Below are 23967 nucleotides of genomic sequence, written 5' to 3'. Positions count from 1 at the left end.
CTACATTTCTAATAACAGACTATCCATCTTCCAAATTTCCTCTGGAAAATGAGAGAGAATTGGGCCCAATTCATAAGTGAAATGGCCCCAGAAGGTTAAGTCTGAACTAGATGTCCACCTGAAGCAAGACAAAGAATTCAATGCAGTTTATGGGGGGAATGAGGGAGGTGATGATGTCCACAGAGCAAAATCAAGGGCAGTGATGAACTGGGAATGGCTTCTTCAGGATGGCTTCTTCATGCTAAATAACAGTTGGGAGAAAGAAGTATTAAGAAAAGAGAGAGAAATTCACCTTCTGCTATTACTCAGTCATTTGTTGTTTGTTTTCTTTCCTCTCTTCTGTTTTCTTTCTTTTGGTTCATTAACTTTGAGAACATGCTCATCTTCCATTTCTGGAGTTCAAGGTCCCTAAAGGCCTTTGCTGATGAAAACACTGGGGGAGGGGGGGCAGAGTTGAGTTGCAAATCCCAGCGCTACCCGTTTGCTCGTGCACATGTGCATGCACACACCACTTCTGCACATGCGCAGAAGCTTCCGGGCAGGTGGACGGAGCCTCCCCTGCCACCACTACTGTTTCACCCCATCTGGGCCGAACCAGGAGCAACCCACCTATGGGTGAGGGTTGCAGCTTAGAAGCAGGAGATAACATTCCAAAGTCAGCCTGAAAGCAAGGATATAGTTGATAAACGTAGGATTTTAATAGTTAATTTAGGAATGGAGAAATTGCCAGGGTGTATTAGCTGCTAAATGTCTGCAATTGGGAATAGGAATACAGAAAGTTTCATCACAGATATTCTCTCAGTAAAATGACCACCCAGAACTCAATGAGAAGAAGGTAATACAAAAAATATTTAGATTGCTAAAGATAACAGAAGCCATTATATCCAAAGTTCACACAGTGGAAAGCAAGAAGTACTACAAATATGGTGATGCAACAAGACTTTAATTCATTTCTTTTCAAATATGATTTATGTGAAATCAGCATAATAATAGTCATATGATAATATACACTTTGCCAACATTTCTCCTTTTTTCAGATTGGGGAATTACAGGAGACAGGTATTCATCCATCTCATCAGAGCCTACTGGTGTGTATTGTTTAACTTTGCATACGGTGTTTCCACTTTTTGTCTGAAAAATGCAGCAAAATTTAAATGTAACCCAGATGATTCAGATGTTCATAAAACCCTATTATATCATGTCACTACTAAAGCTACAGAAGATGTTCAGAGTCTCCATGGAAATTATTGAATATAACCAAGGACAAACCTCTTTTATATAACTTGGCTCAGATATACTATTAATCTATTGATTAAGATACAACACACACTCCAATTCTGGTGCCTATTCTATGGAAAACTCTATTGTTCATGCTTTTATTAATGATAGCCTGAAAGGAAGAAAAAAAGAGAAAAATATGCACAATTCTAGTTTGGTCTCTGTTGTTTGATTTTCACAAAGGAGGGGAAAGACCACTACATTGTAATAACAGGTACTATAAAAGGATTCCTTGGTACAAAAATGGTGAATGATATTTGATATATTTCTTTGTTTCAGTAATGCCTTCCATATGGTCTTCCTTCCCTGTTGCTTACAACCATCATTGTTCTCTGAAACCTCCTTCTAAGATCCCAACTGACACTTTCAGACAGAGCTGATCAGAAATAAATGCCATATCTCCAATGCACTCAATGGGACTTTCCCCAAAACACCTGTATAAAGTCTGGACCCTTAAAAGTCTTTTTCAGAATAAAATGTCCCATAAAGCAGCACATTTACATAGACACATGTGCCTTTCATGTTCTGGACTGCATGTATGTGAAGTATATAATTATAACGTGTCAGCCCTTCCCAGATAAAAATGAGCTTCCAATGAAGGAAAGCTTCTCAAATGAGATTGAAATGAGTTCTAAGAAATAATTGGCAATAAAGGTTTTTCTGCAAAATGAAGAATTTGTTTGAGTATATGAAGCTAAAACTAAGTCTTTGTGAGCAAGTTTTAGAAAGCAAGGCCACAAGGAAACCCAGGTGGTGTTTTTTTTTTAAAAAAATGTTATCTCATTTATTTTTGCCTTTTTATATTCCACATAAATCCATGTCCATTGTTTCAACAATGGCTCTTTGCAATAAAACAAAAAACTGGGGATTGTTGCTTAGTAAGAATGCTATTCTAATACTGTAATGATGGAAAGCAAAGCACACACTCATGCAAATCCTATTAGTTTTGGCTTATTACTTGAGATTTATCTCTAATATCCAGTCCTTGACTTGTACTTAAAAATCTATTACTATGGGTTGTTTGTTATGAAGGCCTAGCATCACATCAGGATTTGTATTTAACAGTCCTTTAGCATGTGATCAGCATATTGCTTAGAAATAATTTTGGATGTTCCAAAATGAAGCCAAGCCAAATCTTTGCAAAAAGCTCAATAACCAGATATGGGCCATGGATGCTTTAGTACTTGTAGAAAATAATTTCCCAATTCTTTTTAAAGTTTCAGTTTGACCTTGCAATGTGTTAGCAAATGTACATTCAGTGTGATACTTTGTCTTGCAAAAGTATGCTCTTGTATTTAATTTTTAATAAATACTTTTCCAGATGTTTATAGCAAAAAAGAGAATTCTCATTTCATTTACAAACTATAACTATATATGTTCAAAATGATTAAGATGAATGAGAGATAGACTTGCGGAAATAGATAAAGTGGAGATGGATGAAAAAAAAACGGTGTGGAAAAATGATGTTATCCCCACTGGTGAACTACAATATAGCCTAATCCAGCGCTTACTAAAATGATACGGCTTCAATATATATCACCAAAGCATCCTTCTGGATCAGCACAGCAGGATGGAAAACTAAGGTCAGGGAGAATTTTTAGCATCAACATTAATAAGAAAGAAACTGGAAAAGTCATTTCTACATTATATATTAAGGCTACACCAATCACATAATTTTCATAATTATTTGCCTTACTTATTCTGGACTTTGGATTCACTTCTCTGTATGAGTTTAATGAAATCATTTCACTAAATGAAAAGCCATTGCTCACATATGAAAAAAGGCTGTACAAATAAATGGGAAAGAGTTCCAAACTTTCAAGAACCATGAGCAATTGTGTAGGAAACTCAGCTGAAATTAAATCCAAGCAAAACAAAGGTGCTGCTAGTAAAGTGGAAACTGAACTCTAAGACTGAATCGAAGCCTGATCTGGATGGAATTGCATTCCCCAAGAAAGCCTATTCAAAATCTAGATTCCTTGACCCATAGGCGTCATTTGATTTGCAGATAGCAATGAGAACAATTACAGCTAGTGTAGCAACTACAGCACTTTCCAAAGTAGACTGGACTTAGTGGTTAGCTGTCCCTTGGTTTATAACTCAAATGCTATAGTGCATCTTTTGGGGGGCTTCTCTTGAAAAATGTCCACAAATTGAGGTGGTGTAAAATATGGTGGTGGCTCAGTGGCTAAGACACTGAGCTCGTCAATCAGAAAAGTCGGCGTTTCAGCAGTTCAAATCACTAGTGTCGTGTAACAGAATGAGCTCCTATTAATTGTCCCAGCTTCTGCCAACTTAGCAGTTCGTAAGCATGTAGAAATAGAAGTAGAAAAATAGGAACCACCTTTGGTGGGAAGGTAACAGCATTCCGTGCGCCTTCGGCGTTTAGTCATGCCAGCCACATGATCACAGAGACATCTTCGGACAGTGCTGGCTCTTCGGCTTTGAAACAGAGATGAGCACCGCCCCGCTAGAATATGGAACGACTAGCATATATGTGCGAGGGGAATCTTTATCTTTACCTTTAAAATATGGCAGCCAAAGTCAGAAATCACATGGTGCCTGCTCTAAAAAAAGTAAACTGACTCCTAATAGTTGGAATAGATTATACTAGGTACTGCGTAAGGTTCTAGTTTTGACTTTAAAGCCCTTGATGGCTTATGAGCTAATTACCTGAACCAACCTAATTACTCAGTCAGAGAGGATCCTGAGAAGAAGACTCTGTTGTTGAACGTTTGGCTGTTGCTATGTGAGAAAAAAATATACACATTTGGCTCCAATTGTCCCAGAATTTAGGAAGAGGACAGTAATGTGTGTCTTTCACCAAAGTTTTAATTATTTTAAGGATGGATTTTGGTTTGGATTTTGATTTAGTTGCATCAATTTTAATCACTGTGCTTCATTTTTTAATGCTATATACCTCCTGAAGTATTTGGATAAATATGGTAGAAATTGAAAATAACTAAATGAATAAAAATCATTCTGTTACCTAGCATTCTTTAACATTAGGCAATTCCTGATCTGTACATTAATTGTTTAGAAAGGACAGGATGTAATATTGCAACTCTGGGAGACGGACTTGCCTTCTCTGATGGCCAGAGAAGAAATACAAAGCCCAACTACCAAGTCTAGGACTAAATTACATTAGGTAATTTCTTCCTTGCTCCTGTGCACAATCATACACTTCTTATTTCTTTTAAAATTGATTTATGTATCTAAATATTTTATACTAACAAGTTTTATTTATTTTAGAAACCTATTCGGCCACCCACTTTATATACCATAACTCACAATGAAAGCAGTAAAAACATTTTAAAAGCATTGAAAACTCAATGTAAAAAAACACCTTTCAGTGCCCTAAAACAGTGGTCACCAACCAGTGGTCCACGGACTCACTGGTGGTCCATGAGAAAATTTTGATGGTCCACAGAAAAATTATTTGCATTTTTATATTGCATTAAATACTTTTAAATATATATATATTAGTGGTCTGCGAGATTTAAAATTATTAATTTAGTGGTCCCTGAGATCTGAAAGGTTGGTGAACCCTGCCCTAAAAGGAATTGGAAGTCTCAGTCTATTCCAATCCTTGGGGGAAGTATTCAATTTAACAGGATTGTATGGGATAAGTGGACTATATGAACAAACATGTCAGGAATGCCTATTACACACCTTACAAATGCTACACTTAGCTAATTAAAAAAATAAAACCACACACGGAGAGAAAACAGACCTCAACTCCCTTTCAGCAAAGGAAGAAAAACAGATTACTAAATAGAAAAGGTTAATGAAAAAAAGAAAAGGAAAATGCATTCTCTTTTTGATACAGGTACTCCTATTTCACACTCAGAAAGCATGACCAGAGAAAGAGAGAGAGATTTAAAAGGAACAAAAATTGGTAATGGAAGATAAATTATCACTATTGTTTTTCATCTTTGTGATCCTTGGTTCCCTCTATGGAGTCAAAAGCATTTTTATGGGTCATTTTAAGTTAAGAGCAGCTGCTCTTCTTTAATGCCTCTCCTGACTGCTGTTTCATAGCCACAAACTCTTACTTTTAATGAAAAATAAATAAAATGGTGGAACTTCCTTGTGGCAACTTCCAACTGTGAGTCTGAACATATGTATGTAAATACTTCTGTATTGGTAGAAATTTTGCAATTAGGAGAAGAATAGAGAATAAAAACCTAGACTTTTGGTGATTTTACAAATGGCCATCCATAAAATGGTGGCAACTGAAAGAAAAGAGAACAGTGGAATATCCTGGACAAAGCTATACTACAGTGTTTCCCAAAGTGTGGTACGCGTACCCCCAGGGGTACGGGAAGAGTTTGGTGGGGGTACGCGTTGCACCGGAGTTTGGTGGGGATCACGTGGGAATATCCACTGAAATACATCTTGCCTTTTCCAACTTCATATTTATGCGAAGTTGCTTTTTCTGCATTTGTAGACATTAAGTCGAAAAAAAGGAACAGACTATTGGACGTGGAACCGCATCTCAGATTAAAATTAACAACCAGGGAACCAAATTATGATGATCTGTCATTTCAACATAAACAATTTCATCCTTCTCATTGAATCAAATAAATGTTCTTTATAATATAACTTTCGTTTATTTTGCATATGTACCAAAAAAATAAAAAAATAAATATATTTTGATTTTTATTAAAGCATATGTTTTTTATGAGGGGTACTCAGCGTTACGAAAATTATAGAAGGGGTACACATATGTCAAAAGTTTGGGAAACACTGCTATACCATATGCTTAAATCTGTTGATTTGCAAACATGGAGCCCTTCATTCTTTAAAAAATTCTGTAATTGTAGTTTGTCTTCTGAGAATATCTTCAACTTATGACCATTTATTCAACAATGTTTCAAACTTATAATGGCCTCAGATAAAATGACTTCAAATTTACAACTTTGCACCACCCCCTGGTCATGTGATCATAATTTGTACACATGGCAACTGGATCACATTTACAACAGTTGCAGCATCTTGCTGCCACATGATCACAATTTGCAACCTTCCCAGCCAACTACTGACAAACAAAGTCAGTTAGAGAAGCCAGATTCACTTAACAACCATGTGGCTTGCTTAATGACAATGATAAAAATGGTCATAAAATCATTTCCAATCACAGGATGACTTGCTTAATGACCATATCACTTAGCCATCAAAATTCCAGTCCCAATTGTTGTAAATCAAGGAGTGTCTGATTAGCAGGCTTAGGATATTATCATCGGAACTTCTTAATTGTCAGCCTCTAAGTGCCTGGGCATTGCTGCAGACAGCATCTGATTATTTTGGGAAACCCTGAAGAGTTACAGCCTTGGATAAGCCACTCCTCCAGCACCATTTTGGTACTTGTTCCTCACAGAGCCCAAATCATTTAAATGCTTCATGTCTGGGACCTGGTTCCATTTACTCTTTTTGATAATCTTAAAATCTTCAATATTTCAGTTCAGTTTTGTATCAGCAAAGCATTCAGTTTCAGTTACTGATCCTTTCTAAAATGAATGAGCCACAAGTTACCATGATTCTTAGAATTTGTAGGAAAATGTCCAAATGTAATACATGAAGACCTTCTGGGGATTTCATTCAGCTAAGCCTGAATTTAGCCAGTAACCTCTGAATTTGCACAAATAATGAAATTAACCCTTCCTTTGTTTTAATAGCCTCAATTCAGAATAATAACTTTTAAGAGGCAAGACAGACTTTAATTTAAAAAGGTGCCTGAGAGAGTTAAAGCAAGTAAAGTGAGAGGCAGAACAAGGTTTAGATGCAGTTTATTGATACCCAGCATAGGTTCAGATGAATTAAATGGACAAGTCTATTCTGTAAGGCAATGTATTTCAAAATATGGGGAAAAAATGCAATGAGGTTTGCTGTATTCGTTCTTTAGAAGTATATGACTGGGAATTGGTTAGCAGTGCAGCCAACCCATACAAATCTACCTGACTTTATATTTGGCTAGAGAGCAAAACTTACATTAATATTTACAAAAGATGTATTACCAAAGATTAATTCCCGTCACAAATGATAACTATATTGAACTCTGAGAAAACAGCTTTGCAAATAGCAGTATACCATTTTAAGCATTACATTAATTTTACCATCAATAGATTTAATGCAATTTTTTTACAGATATTAAATACACCTTGCTTGGCTAAATATTGCATAGAAGCAGAACTCTAAAGCAGGAAATTTTGGTTTACTTTTCCAGTGGAACCTGGTTATTATAATAGCACTGTTGTTCTCACTGCAATAGCTCTTAGCACCTAGACTTATAAACCACTCCATAGTGCTTCACAGCATTACAGCAGTTCAGAAATGTCAGCATATTTCCCCCAACAATCTAGGTCTTCGTTTTACTGGCCACAGAAGGTTGGAAGGCTAAGTCAATCTTGAGCCAGTCAGGCTTGAACTGCAGTGCTTCATTCTAACCACCATGCTACCACACAGTGGTGAAAAAATTGAATAACTCATGCACAAATCATAAAGCATAAAGTTGCTGGACTGTGTCTGTCCCTATAGGATTCTGGATTTACTGTGTCATTGCTTCTAAACTGCCTTAAGAAAAGTTTCACTGTAAGAGGTATGAACTCAAAAGCAAACATGTTGCCATAAGTGTTGGTTGCAAAGCATTTTCACTTTCAATATGTTGTGCATGGAGGTGGAATCATGGGGTTGGAAGAAACATTTGAGGTCTTCTAGTCCAATCCTCTGCCCATAGCAGGAGATATCATCTCTTCCATCCACTTACCTAGAAGAAATTGGCATGCTAAGAAGGGAAGACTTGAATGAATTTTCTTACCTGTTTCTTCCAGAATCCCTGAACCCTTTTGCAAATGGATTTCGGTCAATTTTCAACCTGGTAATCTGGGGGACAGAAAATGATTCAGATTCCATAGTGAATATCTTATTCATCATTGTAAACTTTCCTTTCTTATTGCATTGCCAATGAAACAATTAATTTATTCAACCTTATCTCCAAGCTATCTGATTTTATGGAACTCCGCTTGCTCCTTACTTTCCCCTTTTACTGTTTCTTTATTTATGAAATCTAGCACCAACTTCTAGGGCAGGGACTTTGAACAATACTATGTATACAGTAACTACACTGCTATATGAATAACAAATGCAGTTTCAGATGGAATGTTAAAATAAATTTCATCTCCCAAATGAGCATCTGTGATTTTGAATTTCTTGACAGTTGAAAAATTTACAAGTCATCCATGTATTTAAACTGGAGCTCAGTCACATCGTGAAGAAAGATATAAACTCTCTAGTGCAGATGATTTGTTAATACATATACACAGATGTTTTCCAAGTGAATCAAAAGTGCAGGAGGCAAAGGTCAATACATCTGGGTGTGACAGACAGCAGGGCTAACCCACATGACCCATAACCTTTCTTTGGTTCCTTTAATGCAAGAAACTCATGATGGGGGTGGGGGTGGAGAGATTAACTCAGAATGTTACTAAAATGATATGAACTATATTGTTCCATTCTGAATGATATGAAAATATATTAATTCCATTCTTAGACATTTTATTGTTATCCAAGCATGCAAGACTGCATTCAAACTGCTTTCTTGCCTTGCCAAAATGAAGTTAAACATGTTTTCTAAGTAAATTAAAAACATATTGTCTCTGCTGTCAACTAATGTTTCAGAACATAACCAATGGGTTTTTAGTGCTCTATTTGCAATACAAGAGATTCATTCCATAGCTCAGGGCGAGCTCCTCAGACAATTGCTATCCTTTGTAGTTCTCAACCCTGCAATCTCTTATCCAAGGTAGTGATCTCAATATCCATGGAAGTTATAAATTGTAAAAAATATTTTCTTTATATTCTGCAAAAGCCATTCAGTATTTAAGATGGATGGACGGACAGACAGATATTTGATATTTAGATCAAGATTATCTGGAGTTCTTCCAAAGAAATGAGTTTCCATATTTACAGGTGATCATCAACTTCGAAACCGATCAGACTTGCAGCAGCCATCTTTCCATTTCTCAACTTGCCACACAGTATGGGAGGGGGCGGCGGAAAGGTTGGAATGTCAGATCAGGCAATAACAACAAATCATCCCATTGGAACCAAGGTCATCTCAACAGGTGCTGGACAGAGCCTGGAAGGAGTCGCCAGGGGGATGCCAGAACATCTAATTGGACAATGTATCCTGTGACAATGAGGGAGGGAGTTATCTATTCTTTAATTATACTAAAACCGTGGAAAATTGTTGGAGTTGGTTTTGCTTTCATGTGTGCCAAAATGATATACTCAATAAAACAGTTCTTTGAGAAAAAATGTACATCTCGGAATGCTGACTTGGTTGGGTTCGTCAATTGGAACTTTGACAGTGATCTTGTAATTGTCCAATGGTTCTGATTTATAACAAATTTTGTTCCTCTGAGGAATGCAGCCTCAGGAATACAGTGAATTCTTCCCACCTGCCTTTTCTTTCAATATGTCATCCTATATTATAATTTTAGATCACCAGTCTACTGATCTATTGCAATGGAACTATACTTACTATTTTTCCTCTTTCCAATTTAAAGCAAATTGTTTATGTATTTCTTCATCCATGAATCATAATTTATAGATCCATTTCCCAAACTCATTAGTAGGTTCATGGAAGATGCTATCAAAAGTCAAAAACTATTGATTGATATTGTTTAATAATACCATCTGATATTAAACCACATCAGCCAAAGTGAAATGCAGTTGCAAGCAGACAGGTTTCCAGGAATCAAAAAACTAAGCAAGTGACATCCTAAACATATCCAGCTCAGCCAGATTCCAGGGTGAGACGAGTTCTCCCCTGCTCCCCATGATATACATCTGTTTATCATGCCCTACCAGAACAAACATAAAATTTAAGTTACAGTATGTGATATTAAGTCCTAATTGAAATCAAGTCCTAAGTAAACTTAACCTTCTAGAAAGTAAGTAACCTTTCCTTACTAATACTTTGTTTCATATGTGAAAGGAATGTTACTGTGCTAGCAACCTGAAGGTCTTAAAAATATCATGATCTGAACATGTTTCAGCTATTCAACAGTGCGATCTGAATTATAGAACAGATTTATGCCACCTAAAGTCATACTTTCCCATCTGAAACTGTTGAAATATAAATAATAATGCTCGACTTGGCTTCCATTAACTTTCTTTACATTGTGCATCATCAAATATACAAATCTGACTTCGATTTTATAGGAAAAAAGGAGAAAAAGTTAAAGTTTATCACTCGATTTTATGTTTTTTCAGAACATAAATTGGGAAATCAGTATTGTCCATGTTTATTTAATCTGTGAGATGGCCTTGAGTTTACCCTCCCAGGAACTTTTATAGCCGATGGGAATATGTCCATTTACATGTCTGCAATCTGTTTCCACATTGCAGCGATGAGTAGACCAGGGGTCAGCAGGTTCTGACCAGTTCTGGAGAACCAGTACTAAAAAAATTTTGAATCCCACCACTGGAGTAGACGTAATACCAAAATGGCTTCAGGATCAGTTACTGATCTCCCTCTCACCATTTTCTCTTGTTGGTTTTGCCTGATCCCCTTTTGTTTCTTTACAATCTAATCTTAAGTAAACCTTTAATCTGATTCAAACTCATGAAGTTGTAAACTCAGAACGAATACTACGCTGTTGCAAAACTTGTTAACCACCCAAGCTGTAAGACTAGCATAAATGAAGAGATGCCTTTTTCCAATCCTGGTTAGGATGGTCTTAACTTCCCACAAATATCTCTGGTCCTCAGAGGAATGTTATTTGTCAACTAGATACAGAAGAGAGGGAGCTGGGTCAGAATGTAGGGCAAACATAGTACAGATCTACTTTTTGATTTTAAAAGATGAGCATATTTTTGAGAAAGATTCTGTTCATGAATACTATGCATTTTCTAGCTCATTTTAAGATCGCTGATCAATCTTTTTTTTTAAAATTACGGACAAAGACAGCCATTTCCAATAAAAGCATTAAAAACAATAATGATAATAAAAAATAAAAATCGCTTAAATAAAAGGGTGTCAAAGAGCACACCTTCTTGCTCTAAATGTAGGATCAAAGCTAGTGCTGTGACAGGAAAAAGCTTGCATGGTTCATTTTTGATTACCTGCTGATTTTGATAAGCGGTAACTGTGGTAAAGACGGTCTCTGGAAAATGGAAGGTTTTCACCCCATCACCTGTGGGGACTGGTTTTGTAGGAGACAAGTCACTGCTGAAGTCTTTGCAAATAACATGGATGCGTGGCTGATACTTATGCATTGAATGCAAGATTATCTTTTAAAAAAAAACAAGCAAGAAAAGAGAATCATTTGAATGCATTATTTTCAAAACAAAGATTGGCACTAAGATTTGGAAATCAATAACTAAGAAGGACACTTCAAATCATAGATTACTGATCCAGGGAGAGCAAAATTTGGAGCTCTACTTTTTGAAGAGTTCATTGCAGGAAGGGATGGGATGAGGCTGCTATCTAATTTGGGCTGACAATATCAGCATATTCACGATAGAGATAGTTTTATGAAGAGAATCTCTGTAGAGGGTTTTTGAGGGACCCCACCCCCAGTTATACCTAACTATTCCTCAGCTCTTACATGAGCGGCATATTACAGGTCCTGTCTAGTGTTCTAGGTCAGGGGTCTCCAACCTTGGCAACTTTAAGACTTTTGGACTTCAAAGCCAAGCTTTGCTGGCTGAGGAACTCTGGGTGTTGAAGTCCACAAGTCTTAAAGTTGCCAAGGTTGGAGACCCCTGTTCTAGGTGATGGGACCCAGAAGGAGAGCCTTCTTGGCCAGGCACCCACCCTGAGGAACATCATCCCCATCAAGGAGGATTGATGTTCCTTTAATCCCTTAAAACTTGGTTTTGTTGCCAGGCTTGGGGATCCCATGGAACTGGGGAGCCCCTGAAATGGTTATATTGTATGCAAGACCTTGAATCTACTCTCCCATGGTTTTGATTACGTTTTTAATAGAAGTGGTTTTTAAGATTAATTAAATTGTTTTGTTTGTATTGTATGCCACATTCATAAGATAATGTGTGTGCTATACATTATTTGATGGATAAATAAATAAATACATTTGATAAATAATCAAATAAACTAGCTAACTAGTTAAGGAAATACTTTATGTGTATTTGTACATGCCTTCAGATCAGTGGACTCTTGGCAATTGCCTGGAGAAGTCCCTGTAGTTTTCTTAGCAAGATTTCAGAGAGGGTTCATCTTTGCCTACTTCCTAGGGCTGAGAGAAAGTAACTGGCCCAAAGTCACCCAGCTCATTTTGTGCCTACTGTGAACACACTAGTCTCCCAATTTCTAGCCTAGACTGTTAACCACTACACCAAATTGGTTCTCTGCATGCATAAATGTATACATACAACAGAGTGGAAGAGGGGAATACCTCAAGAGAGGTAAGAAAGTGGCACTAATGTTGTGAACAGATACTGTTTGGAGAATGAAGACGAGTGAAACAGGCAATACTGAGAGCTGGAAAGGGCAAAGCTAAGTGGACATCTACTGAAAATTGAATACAACCCTTTGGGACTTACATGGCCTTGATCATCTAGCTCATTGTTGGTCAGTTTGAGTTTATCAAAACTGACAACTTGCCGCATCCAGGTGTCTCCAGATGCCAGTGAGTCAGGGTGAATATAGACCCTCGGAGGCACAGGAGAGTCAGCATTTCCCGCTACCATCCACTTGGAGCTGTGATACACATACCTGGGAGAAGTAAAGATGGGAGGGAGAAAGCTGTATTACTTAAAGAGCAAATCCCCCCCTTCCCTTATTTTTTTTTATTTCCTTGTCACCCATCAAACAGCATTCAAGATGTCAGATTATTTGCACAGGAAGGAAACAATATCCTCTGTTTGTTTGTAATGGGACTCAGGTGATACCTGGAAATACTTCTTCACTTCTGCCTCTCTATTAATCCTCTTTTCCGATTACTATCCCCTAAAAACTTTGCACAATTGGGCAGGTTAATTGGTTAACCCTACTAATACCAGATGGAAATCTTTAGACACACTAGGAAATATTTCATTGTTTGCAGACAATTCTATTTTCCTCTGCAATCCAGGTGCTTGTGTTTCTCAGTTTAAATTGTGGAAATCCATGATTTCTTCTCTTGTTTCTTCTCTGTTTCTTCTCTAAACTTTTTTATAATGACACTTGCTGCTATATTTCTTGTGATCACTGCATTCAGTAAATACCAAGGGCACAATATTCATATTACCTCCTGCCCAAACTACCAAGTTAGCATAGCTGAATACATAAGCTAAGTATACTTATACTCTGTCAAGGGAGATGTCTGAGGAAGCTGAGTGAAACCCAGATGGACTGGAACAAAGGAACAAACTCTAATGATCTGAATCAGGCAAAGATCCATTAAGGGCTCTAGAGCCACAAATAGGACATAAAATCCTTGTTCAATCTATAATACTTTTTTGTAGATGAATTTGTAATCACAGAGAAAGAAAGATAAAAGCTATATACATGTACACTATATGTTTACTTATTTTAAGAAGCCAGATTCCCATGAAAATTGCTTCACTGGGGCTGCTGACATAACATTTGTTTTGTTGTTATTAAGAAGTACGGTAGATTTGTATTTTACTTTATTGTATTTCTTCTCAAACAGTTTTTAATCTAAGCTTATATTTTCATTTCATACTTCATATGATACATTCTGTAGTGCTTTTTGGACCAAACAAGAAAGTTGAGCAGGTAGGAAACAGCTTGAAAGATCTAAAACCATTCAATTCGTAAAGGTAAAAGGTGAACATTTCCCCTGTACAGTCAAGTGCAATTTTAGGGGGAAGTGCTCATTTCTAGGTCTTAGCCAAGGAAACCAGTATTTTCCAAAGATGCTTCCATGGTCATGACTATACACAGAGGCACACAGAATGCTGTTACCTTCCCATCAAAGTAGTGCCTATTTATCTACTCGCATTTGCATGCTTTCAAACTGCTAGATTGGCAGAAGCTGGGACAAGTAACTCACCCTGTCGTGCATCACTTGAATTCAAGATGTCACCTTTTCAGCTGATAAGCTCAGTGACTGATCAAATACTATATCCTTCCTGGTTATGGATAAGAAGTATGCCATGTTTGACATGCCTCTCTGGATTGTTTCCCCATTCTTTCTCCAAATTCTTTCTAGCAAATGGGCTCAGCATTGCCTTGCTTGCCCCTAATCCTACTAATAATAATAATGATTCTTTATTGTCAGTGAACAACATATGTACAATGAGATTGGTTGAGCTCCGTCAGTGCACACAACCCCAACACAATACAACTCACAGTGAAGACAAAAAAATATATCCCAAAACCAATTAATCATATTAATAAACACCCAGTCCCATTACAACAGTGTGAACATGTTACACGTTGTGTCTGCCCTGCATGTCCATCGTACTACTTAGTTATGATATTACTTCACATTCAGGAGTCTGACAGCCGGCGGATAAAAACTGTTCTTCAGCCCAGCTGGCTATGCTTCTATATCTCTTTCCCAGTGGTAGGAGGGTAAAGAAGTGCTGACCAGGGTGTGAGTCCTCAATCTTCTAAGGCAACAAGCCATAGCGATCTCATCTAGTGGTGTCAGGGGGCAGCCCATGATGGTTTGTGCTGTGCTCACCATCCTCTGTAATGTTTTTCTATCCGCAGCTGTCAAACCAGCATGCCATACTGTGATGCAGTAAGTGAAGATGCTTTCTATTGTGGACCAGTAAATAGCAATAGCAGTTAGACTTATATACCGCTTCATAGGGCTTTCAGCCCTCTCTAAGCAGTTTACAGAGTCAGCATATTGCCCCCACAGTCTGGGTCCACCCACCTCGGAAGGATGGAAGGCTGAGTCAACCCTGAGCCGGTGAGATTTGAACCGCTGAACTGCAGATAACAGTCAGCTGAAGTGGCCTGCAGTACTGCACTCTACCCACTGCGCCACCTCGGCTCTCACCGAGGTAAAAGGAGGTCATCAGTTGTTCCATCCTGTTTTTACGCAATACCCTAAGAAGACCCTACTCCTCTTTTTTTAAAAATATATTCATTATAATTTTTAATCTGCTTTTTTTTACTCCTTTTCTCCAAATGTTTATATTGCCTTATTTTCTAAGACTAGCTTTAGAAAATATCAATGTTCTTATTGTTATGGTGAATAATAAAATATCCTTAGCAGATATTATAAGGCATATCCTTATGCTTAGGTAGCTATTTTTATGTTAACCATCAATGACCATTTTGGTCCAACACTCAGGAGAAAGATAATTTCTCAGGTAGATGAAGATCATATCCATGAAAAAGATCTGAAATAAGATACTGTCTTATTATGAATTTTGGAAAATTTTGTTCTAACTTCTAAACATTTCCCAGTTAACTTGATCTTTACCTGTATCTCTTGTTATCCACAGGTACAATGTCCATGGCTATGTAATACTGCTGGTGAGGGTCCAATCCTGTAATCTTCACTCTCATTGCAGGAAACATTCTTCTGCAAAAAAGAGGGAGGGATGAGCAAAGAAATATGATTGCAGTAAGAGCTCCCTTTGCTGAGACCGAAATGTCCCAAAATTAAGAAGTTATCTTGTAAGCTGTCCAGAGTCAATTTGAATTGAAACGGGCAGCAAATAAATAAATGTATGTATACATATATACATATATACATATGCAAGTAAGTAAGTAATTCATGGAATGTATTAAGTGAAACAACTATATATTGGTCTCATTGCTGCATCTTGTCCCTTATTTTGTACTACCGTTGTACAGATTCCAAGGTTTTGGGTCAGAATCACAATTTTGGATTAGAGACAGAAGTACGCATATAAGATTTCATGTTTTTTCTGTACATCTTAGAAGAATGTGGCAAGCCAATGCCACAGAATGATTCAATTTGTTTATTCACACAGTATATTTAATATATTACCTATTAATTGATAGTTTGGCTTTTTCTTTATTCTGCCCTTCCATCTTTAATTACTTTCTTTTTTTTTCCTTTTTGGGGGGGATGAAGCCCACATCTGATGGCCTTATCATAATATCTAAACTCAGAGTAGCCTCAGCCAAAACTGCTTATTTGACCACCCATATTTTAAACAGGTTTGACAATCCAAGATGGAACCATTTGATGCCTAAGACATGGTCTCACTTTGATATTTGTACATCTTGGAAAATTTGAAGTCCTAAGGCTAGAATTATCAACATGATAATTAATCATTAATTAAGTTACAGTATTCTTATTTAAATATACATAAAAATTAAATTAAAACATTTATTTTTTGCTTCTTGGTCCAAACTATTGTTTGAAGTATAGCCCTGGGTATTTTATTCTATGTAAAATCATGTGTACCCTTCAACTTGAAAAAATAGTTACAATATAGCAATTGTTTGCATTAATTGCTGTTAATGTCCACCAATGTACTGTTTTAAGGTATTATCTCACTCTTTCCTCTCTCACAAATGCTCTGTCCATCAGGTATGAGTGATAAACAAATATCTGCCTTGTTTTATCAAAAAGATGCAGTTGTCTTGTTTCCTAGCTGTTCTAAAAACATTGGTCTCTGAGGTCACTATTGTGCATACACACTGTTTTGATAACTGGGTTTCTGCAATTATCTTAAATCCCTTGTCAGCTTCATGTGTGGTTTTCTTACAAGAAAAGGAATGTGAAAAAAGAGATGCATTTTTTCCCTCTCAGAGTAACAATTCTCTTTTTTAAAACATTAGTCCTCCAGGCCTCATTCAGTGGACTTCAGAGGCAATACATAAAATTATACTGCAGAGTTTGCTTCCAAATAACAATGTTTCTGAAGCCATGCTGACAGCTAAGGTGATGTACATCATTTGTATCATCTATCTAATCACATAATATTTTGCATTAAATAATAATTTGCAATGAAGATAGTTTTCAAAAATGGTCAGCTACAGTCTTTTCACTGTTAGCCTGCAGGAGGAATAATGAGTGGCTGACAGCTATGGCAGATGGAACTGTCTTCTGCATTTTACTGCTGAATAACAGGGGAATGAACATAAGAAAGATGCTGACTTTATGTCATATCTTGCAAAGGCCAACTAAAGCCTGAAGCATTATGCTTGCTCAGCAAACCTGTGATAATCTTACGTTCTTTCTGTGTGGTCAGTGTCATTTTACATGACATAAGCAATTCCTCTTCCCCCAAGCAATACCTCAATGATAGAAGAATGAGCCAAATTGCACCCAAATGATGTGACTGTTCTCACAGCCAAAACCCAATAAATATATAAATGGTGTTAATTTTCACCACCCATTTTCATTTTGTGACTATTTCTCCTGCAGGATGCAAGGAAGAAATGAATGTATTTTCAAGCCTTGTGGTTTCACAAGCTCCCTCCAATTTTAGTTTTACTCCTAAGGTTTGCCTGCTCCCCTGCATACATCCCCTCCATCTTAGCTCATTTGCAATTTTAGTCAGTATATTACAGGGCACCTTTTATTATTTTTTTCAAATGCTTTCATCCTAGAAACTCTGAGATCACATTTAATCGTTTGATTTGATTCATTACTGACAACCCTGTGGGTAAAGAAAGATTATGTACATGTGCCCTTAATAACTTCATTTGACTTGAAACAAAAATATCACCGTGATATGTGATATGTGAAATGGGTAAGAAAATAGTGTCATGCTGAGTTTACCTTTATTTCAGCACACAACTGCACGCTACTCTATCTGTGTTGTGTAATCTGATGGTGCTTGCAGTTATTCCCTCCTCCAATAGCCTTCATTATGTCAAAAGGAATAGGTTCTTTTTTCTACCCAACAGTGCGGTGTATGCTTATAATGCATTTGAACCAGGGGTGGGTTTCAGCCAGTACGCACCAGTACGGGCATACCGGTTGGTGAAATTTAGCATGCCTTCCCGTACTGGGGCTTCCGGAGGCTCCGTACCGGAATGGCCCCTCCCCTGGCCTGCCCCCCACTACTTGCTCCCCCTGCCTTCCTGGTCACCACTCGCTCACTTGGGCCATCCACACCATGCTTGCCCCACCCACCCACTTCCTTTGCCTGCCCAGCCGAGGTTCTGAGGCTGCAGGTGGCTGGGGAGGTGTGGGGGAATGCTGCCCATCTTCCTGCCCCCTCCAGAAGCAACCGGGCAGGTGCTGGGACGGTCAGCAGCCCATGCACCACTGCCATGTGAATGCCCTGGGGGTGAAGCACCTGCCGGGACGCGGCTGCAGCTGGCAACCAGATGCGAAGGAAAGGCCGTCCAGCAGAGTGTTCCAATGTCAGTGGGTTGGTGGGGAGGTTGAATGGGGCTGGAGGCAGCAGGGAGGTGGGACATAGAGGACACCCTGGGCACCTGCAACGGGACGTGGCAGCTGCTGGGCAGCTGCTCCTTTGTGCCCTATTGCCGGCAGCAGTTGGATTTCTCCTGCCGATCCTTCCTCTCTGTGTGTCCAGGTGAACCCTGGGTAAGTCAGCATCCCACGCACTGCTGCCATGTGACTGCTCTGGGGCGCAGTCAAGAAGGATCGCTAGGAGGATGCCAACTGCAGCCAGGAGTGTCCCCAGGTCAGTGGGATGGCAGGGAGATTGCGTGGGGCTAGACTGGAGATGGCAGGAAGACAGGGCTCAAGACTACACCCCTGTACTGGTGAAAAAAAGAATATCCAGCCATCCCGGAACTGTGCCACAAGGTAAGGGAGACACCTTCTCTTCCCCTTCAGAGCACCCGTGTGGGGAGAAAGGAGGTGGCCTGGTTGAACACATGCAGGTGGGCAGCAGTGCCTCCGCTTGTTCGGCAGGCAGAGAAAGAAAGGAGGTGCGCAATAGCCGAGGTGCTCCTTTCGCCCTTAGTGGCAGAGGTGCTTTATCACGCACCTCCTTCCTTTCTCCACCTGCCTGAATGAGTGAAGGAGGTGCCGGCCCCAAACCACCCACTTGCCCACATTCAAACCAGCTTGCCTCCTGTGTCCTGGCATGGGCTCTCTGGAGGGGGAGGGAAGGTTCTACCCCAACACCAGCTTCTTTCCTTCCCTCCTGCAGCATCAATCTGTATGGGGAGGGCACGGACCATTTGATGGCAATGGGGAAATTGAGGTTTCTTTGCCAGCCTCCCAGCTGGCAAAACAGATATTTTCACAGCGGTGATGGAAGCCACAATCCCAGGCAGTCAGTTCCGGCTCTCCCTTCCCCAAGCATGTCCCATTGCTGCTAGAGCCGCTTTTGCTGAATCTGGCATGATGGCGATGGCAAGAAGTGGCTGCCAGCAATTCTCTCAGCAATGGCAAGAGTCCCACTGCTGCGTTGGATTCAACAAAAGCAACTCCAGCAGCAACAGGACTTGCTTGGGGAAGGGGGAGACGGAACTGACTGCCCAGGATTGTGCTTCAGCCACCACTGTGAAAATGTCTGTTTTGCCAGCTGGGGGCAGAAGGTCTCTCCCAGCCAGGAAGGATCTCCAGGAGAAAGCCAACTGCAATGGGACATGAAGGAGCGGCTGCCCAGTAGAGCCGGGGGCTGGAGGCAGCAGGAAGGCGGAGATCAAGGCTGCCCTGGGCGCCTACAATGTGATGTGGCAGCTGCCAGGGTGGGAGATCGTCAGAGGCCCCCTGCCTGCCCCGTGGCCAATTCAGGTCCTGCTTGAAGGGACCACTGCTTGAAGGAATGGGCTCTGGGTCTTACTGCTGTTGAGCACTCCGCCGCCAGGAGTGCCTATTGCAGTTAATTCAGCTGGGAGAATGGGCCCCCGAAGGTATGGTGTGCTCTGCCGGCGCTGCTACAGCTGCTGCTGTCAGGCGCATCCATGCAGGAGAACTCCCCAGCGCAGCACAGTTCTAGGATGGCAGAGAGCCAAGGCAAGCTCTCCCCCCACCGCAACCACCACCGCTGCTGCGGGGCGCATCCGCGCAGAACTTCCCGGTGCAGCACAGTTCTGGGATGGCAGAGAGCTAAAGCAAGCTGTACCACCACCGCCACTGTCTATGTGCCCAGACCAGGTGTGTGTGAGAGAGAGCCGGGGAGAGAAGGAAGAATAGACTCTTTGGGGAAATATAATTGATCTCAGGATCCTTTCTGGATATAAGATGACGGACTATAACAACTAATTTTTCTATAATGTTGACATATTAAAGATTGTGATTGGTGTCCACCCTGTAAATATCAAAGGTATTTTTGGATCCATCTGGATTCATTACAAAATTTCGAAGAATATTTCCCATGCTGGAAAATGGATTCAGAAGATGGAACTTCCTCCCTCCCTCCCTCCTCTATATCTATCTATCTATCTATCTATCTATCTATCTATCTATCTATCTATCTATCTATCTATCTATATATATATATATATATATATATATATATATATATATATCATTATCTATCTCTATTTACCTACCTACCTATCTACCTAGCTATCTCTGCCCAAACGGTATTAAACCTGATAGGGTACCTGAGTTGATGAAATGTCTGTTCCTCTCAAGCTGTTCTTTTTATCCAGACAAATAAGGTACCTGCAATAATGCCTTTATAATGCGTGGATACAAGAGACAAAAATATTGGCCCCTCACTTCATCCCTTTCTGTCACCAGTTCAGAATAACCACTATTTCACCAGCTTTGGATGAAAAGGAAAGGTAAAGCTGGCTGTCCCCTCAGATTAATAATGCAGCCCACTTCTGCCAGCTGATCTCTCTCTTCTCTTATGGAAATAAATATGTTTATAAAGCCTATAAAAGGTGGAATATTATGTAAATACAAGGAATACTTTTTTCACAGCAGTGAAGTGTCTGTTGCTCAGTTGGTGGGCCAGCTTTGTAAGGTGCCATATATTTTATGGTGCATAACATCTAGTTAGATCCACCTATTGTGTCCCTTTGAAAAGAAAGAAAGAAAGAAAGAGTAAGAGAGAGAGAGAGAGAAAGAGAAAGAGAAAGAAGTAAAGAGAAAGAAAGAGGAAGGTAGAAAGAGAGACAAGAAAGGAAGGAGGGAAGAAAAGAGAGAAAGAAAGAAAGAGGAAGGAAGGAAATAAATAAAAAAGGGAAGAAAGAGAACTCATGACCACAATTGAGCCCAAAATTTTGGTTGCTAAGCAAGAGTTCCACCATATTTTACAAGTTGGCCATGCCCAGCCAGTCACATGACTTCCAAACCACTCCCAGCCATGACTGTCAAGCCACTCTCACAAAACCGGACACACCTACAGAATAGGTTCTAAAAATTTTGAAACCCATCACTGATTTGAACAGAATTAAAATGAAGAGGATTTTTTTAAAAGATGATCTCCCCTCACTCTCCCAACTTCTGCTGTTGAGATTCAGGTATCTAGAATAGAACATTTATCCCCCAATGAATATGAGGGCTCTAAGTACTTTGGGGCCTGCTAGATTAAAAAAAAAAAAAAAGCAATGAGGGATGTAACAGTGAAGAGAGTTTACAGGATGAAAAGCCTGTTCTGAAAGAACCAATATCAATAAAGAATTTTATCTATGACAAACAGGGAACCAATGATTTTGAGCTGCTCAAAGAAATAAATGCCATAAGAGGTACTCTTCAAAGCTGGTTGTGTCCCCTTTTTCTTCCCTTTTTATTTTGGAATCAGCCTAAACATATCCCTTTTCAAAGAACCATATTTACTACTAAAAACTGTGCTCAACTCGATATTAAGAACCAAAAGCTCACTAGGTCATTTTGGAAATATTTAACAGGTTAATCTTCCTTTATAAATACCTCCAAGGAACTATGAGCCGCAACCACAAAACCTCTAGCAGCTCCCAAGTTACCTGTTGAGAACATCAAATCTAATGGATGACTTCTTTTTTATTGAGGGGAGGGTTTCCAGAGGGGAAAAAATGTCTATTTTTCCCAGATAAGTACCAGTGAGAATTTGGCACAAGGTTGTTTTTTAAAACAATTGTACCATAAGTAGAATATAGAACACAGAATGATAGCATTGGAAGGGACCTCAGGGGTCTTCTTGTACAGTGGTCTCCAACCTTGGTAACTTTAAGACTTGTGGACTTCAACTCCCAGAGTTCCTCAGCCAGCTTTGCTGGCTGAGGAACTCTGGGAGTTGAAGTCCACAGGTCTTAAAGTTGCCAAGGTTGGAGACCACTGTTCTAGTACAACCCTATACCATCCTGGACAAATGCTTGTCCAATCTTTTCTTGAAAACCACCAGTAAAGTAGCACCCAGAATTCCCAGAAGCAGCATGAGGCTGTTCCACTGATTAATTGTTGTCACTGTCAGGAAATGTCTCCTTTAATTTACTTTAACTTAAAATCTCTCTTTAATGATCTTCCACCAGTGGTGGTATTCAGCCAATTCACACCTATCCGGGAGAACCGGTGGTTAACTTTCTAAGCAGTTTGGAGAACCGGTTGTTGGAAGAAATCTCCTTTTGGTTTTTTCCCACTTTACCGGGATAATCCTGTAAGGAAGGCAGGAAGGAAGCATTCTGGTATTGTTTCTAGCCTAATCTTTATTGCTCTGTTTACAGAAACTGCCTCTCGGGTTAACCCTGATTACATTGTAACAGCTAAGACAAAGCGCCCATCGACGTGAGTGATGTTGAGTTGGCCACACGTATCCAGTCACATGGACACCAAGCCCCGTCTACCCAGCTGGTCATTAGGGCAGAGAACTGGTTGTTAAATTATTTGAAACCCACCACTGTCTTCCACCCATAACTTCTTGTCCTGCCCTCAGATACTTTGGAGGAGAATAGATGGTCCCAGGAAGCCTACTGCATATTAGAACATCATCTTTATTACCTCACACAAACCATGTAGGTTTTCAAGCTCTCTGAAGCCCTTCACCAGGCCTTCTTTTCCCTTTTTACAACTTTGTCTAAAGGAAAAGTTTAGAACTATGAGGAGAAGGAACGGAAGTTTGGAGGTATGCAGCTTTGTGACTTTGAATCTACTGTAGTAATAAACTGTTCATATTCCAATATACAGTAGCTGATCATACTGGTTGTTTAATTGGACTTTGGTAAACTGAAAGTGGTTGAAAAATACCTTGTGCAGAAAGATTCTTTTCTGACCACTTTAGGAAGAGATGTAAAAAAGTTATGATCTCTTGCTCCACCTAGCTGTTGTTTCTTCCATTTCATTCCTTTCTAGTTTGTAGCAATAGCATGAGGTTTTGGTTGATAATTGCCTCTGCCTTGATTTTTAAGGATCACTTTCAAAAACATTAGAAAATCTGCCTGTTTCCAGGAACATTGGCAGGAAGGGGCTTTAAATGTCCATATTGAGAAAAAGAATGTATATGTCTGAGACTGTTTTCTGAACTGAAAATCTGAATGCAACCTTTCAGGTTAAAGAAATCATTTCTGCATTGACGTGTATTTATATTGTAGATCGTCCACACTGTTTCACTAGACGTTATATAGATCCTCTTGTCTTTTTATAACAATAAATACACAAACATATAATATCAAACAATCAATATAATAAATGGTACCACATCTTCCTTAAACAGGCAACTATTCTATTCCATTCCCCAAAACCTTTTATAACATCTAGGCTTTAATAAACTTCCAGAAAACCCTGACAGAAAAGCTACTCTTGCCTCCGGAACAAGCTTTTTCAAAGAAAGGGAGGTTCTTCAGAGAAATCCCACTTCCATGCCCCCTCCCATTAATTCTTTTGATAGGAGGGGATTTCAGTCAGTCAATTTCAGTCAGCCAGC

General features: G+C 39.2%; 1 protein-coding gene and 1 long non-coding RNA gene across 2 annotated transcripts in view; one reads left to right on the top strand and one right to left on the bottom strand.

Moving 5' to 3' along the window:
* The window catches only part of LOC148045534 (uncharacterized), a 36456-nt gene extending 35271 nt beyond the window's left edge, over positions 1-1185 (top strand). The window contains exon 3 of the long non-coding RNA XR_015696780.1: positions 1038-1185. This is a non-coding gene — a long non-coding RNA (uncharacterized LOC148045534). The remainder of the gene's footprint in view (positions 1-1037) is intronic.
* TBX15 (T-box transcription factor 15) overlaps positions 1-23967 on the bottom strand; it is an 82305-nt gene that overhangs the window by 19569 nt on the left and 38769 nt on the right. The window contains exons 3-6 of the mRNA XM_014058507.2: positions 15690-15791; positions 12847-13018; positions 11407-11574; positions 8096-8160 (exon numbers count right to left, since the gene is read on the bottom strand). Coding sequence (XP_013913982.1) covers positions 8096-8160; positions 11407-11574; positions 12847-13018; positions 15690-15791 — 507 coding nt within the window. The remainder of the gene's footprint in view (positions 1-8095; positions 8161-11406; positions 11575-12846; positions 13019-15689; positions 15792-23967) is intronic.

This window comes from Thamnophis sirtalis, unplaced genomic scaffold (assembly GCF_051295495.1).
Source record: "Thamnophis sirtalis isolate CommonGarterSnake01/CBP01778 unplaced genomic scaffold, rThaSir2_p1.2 scaffold_5, whole genome shotgun sequence".
Classification (NCBI taxonomy): Eukaryota; Metazoa; Chordata; class Lepidosauria; order Squamata; family Natricidae; genus Thamnophis; species Thamnophis sirtalis.
This window is presented reverse-complemented; position numbering and strand designations above follow the sequence as displayed.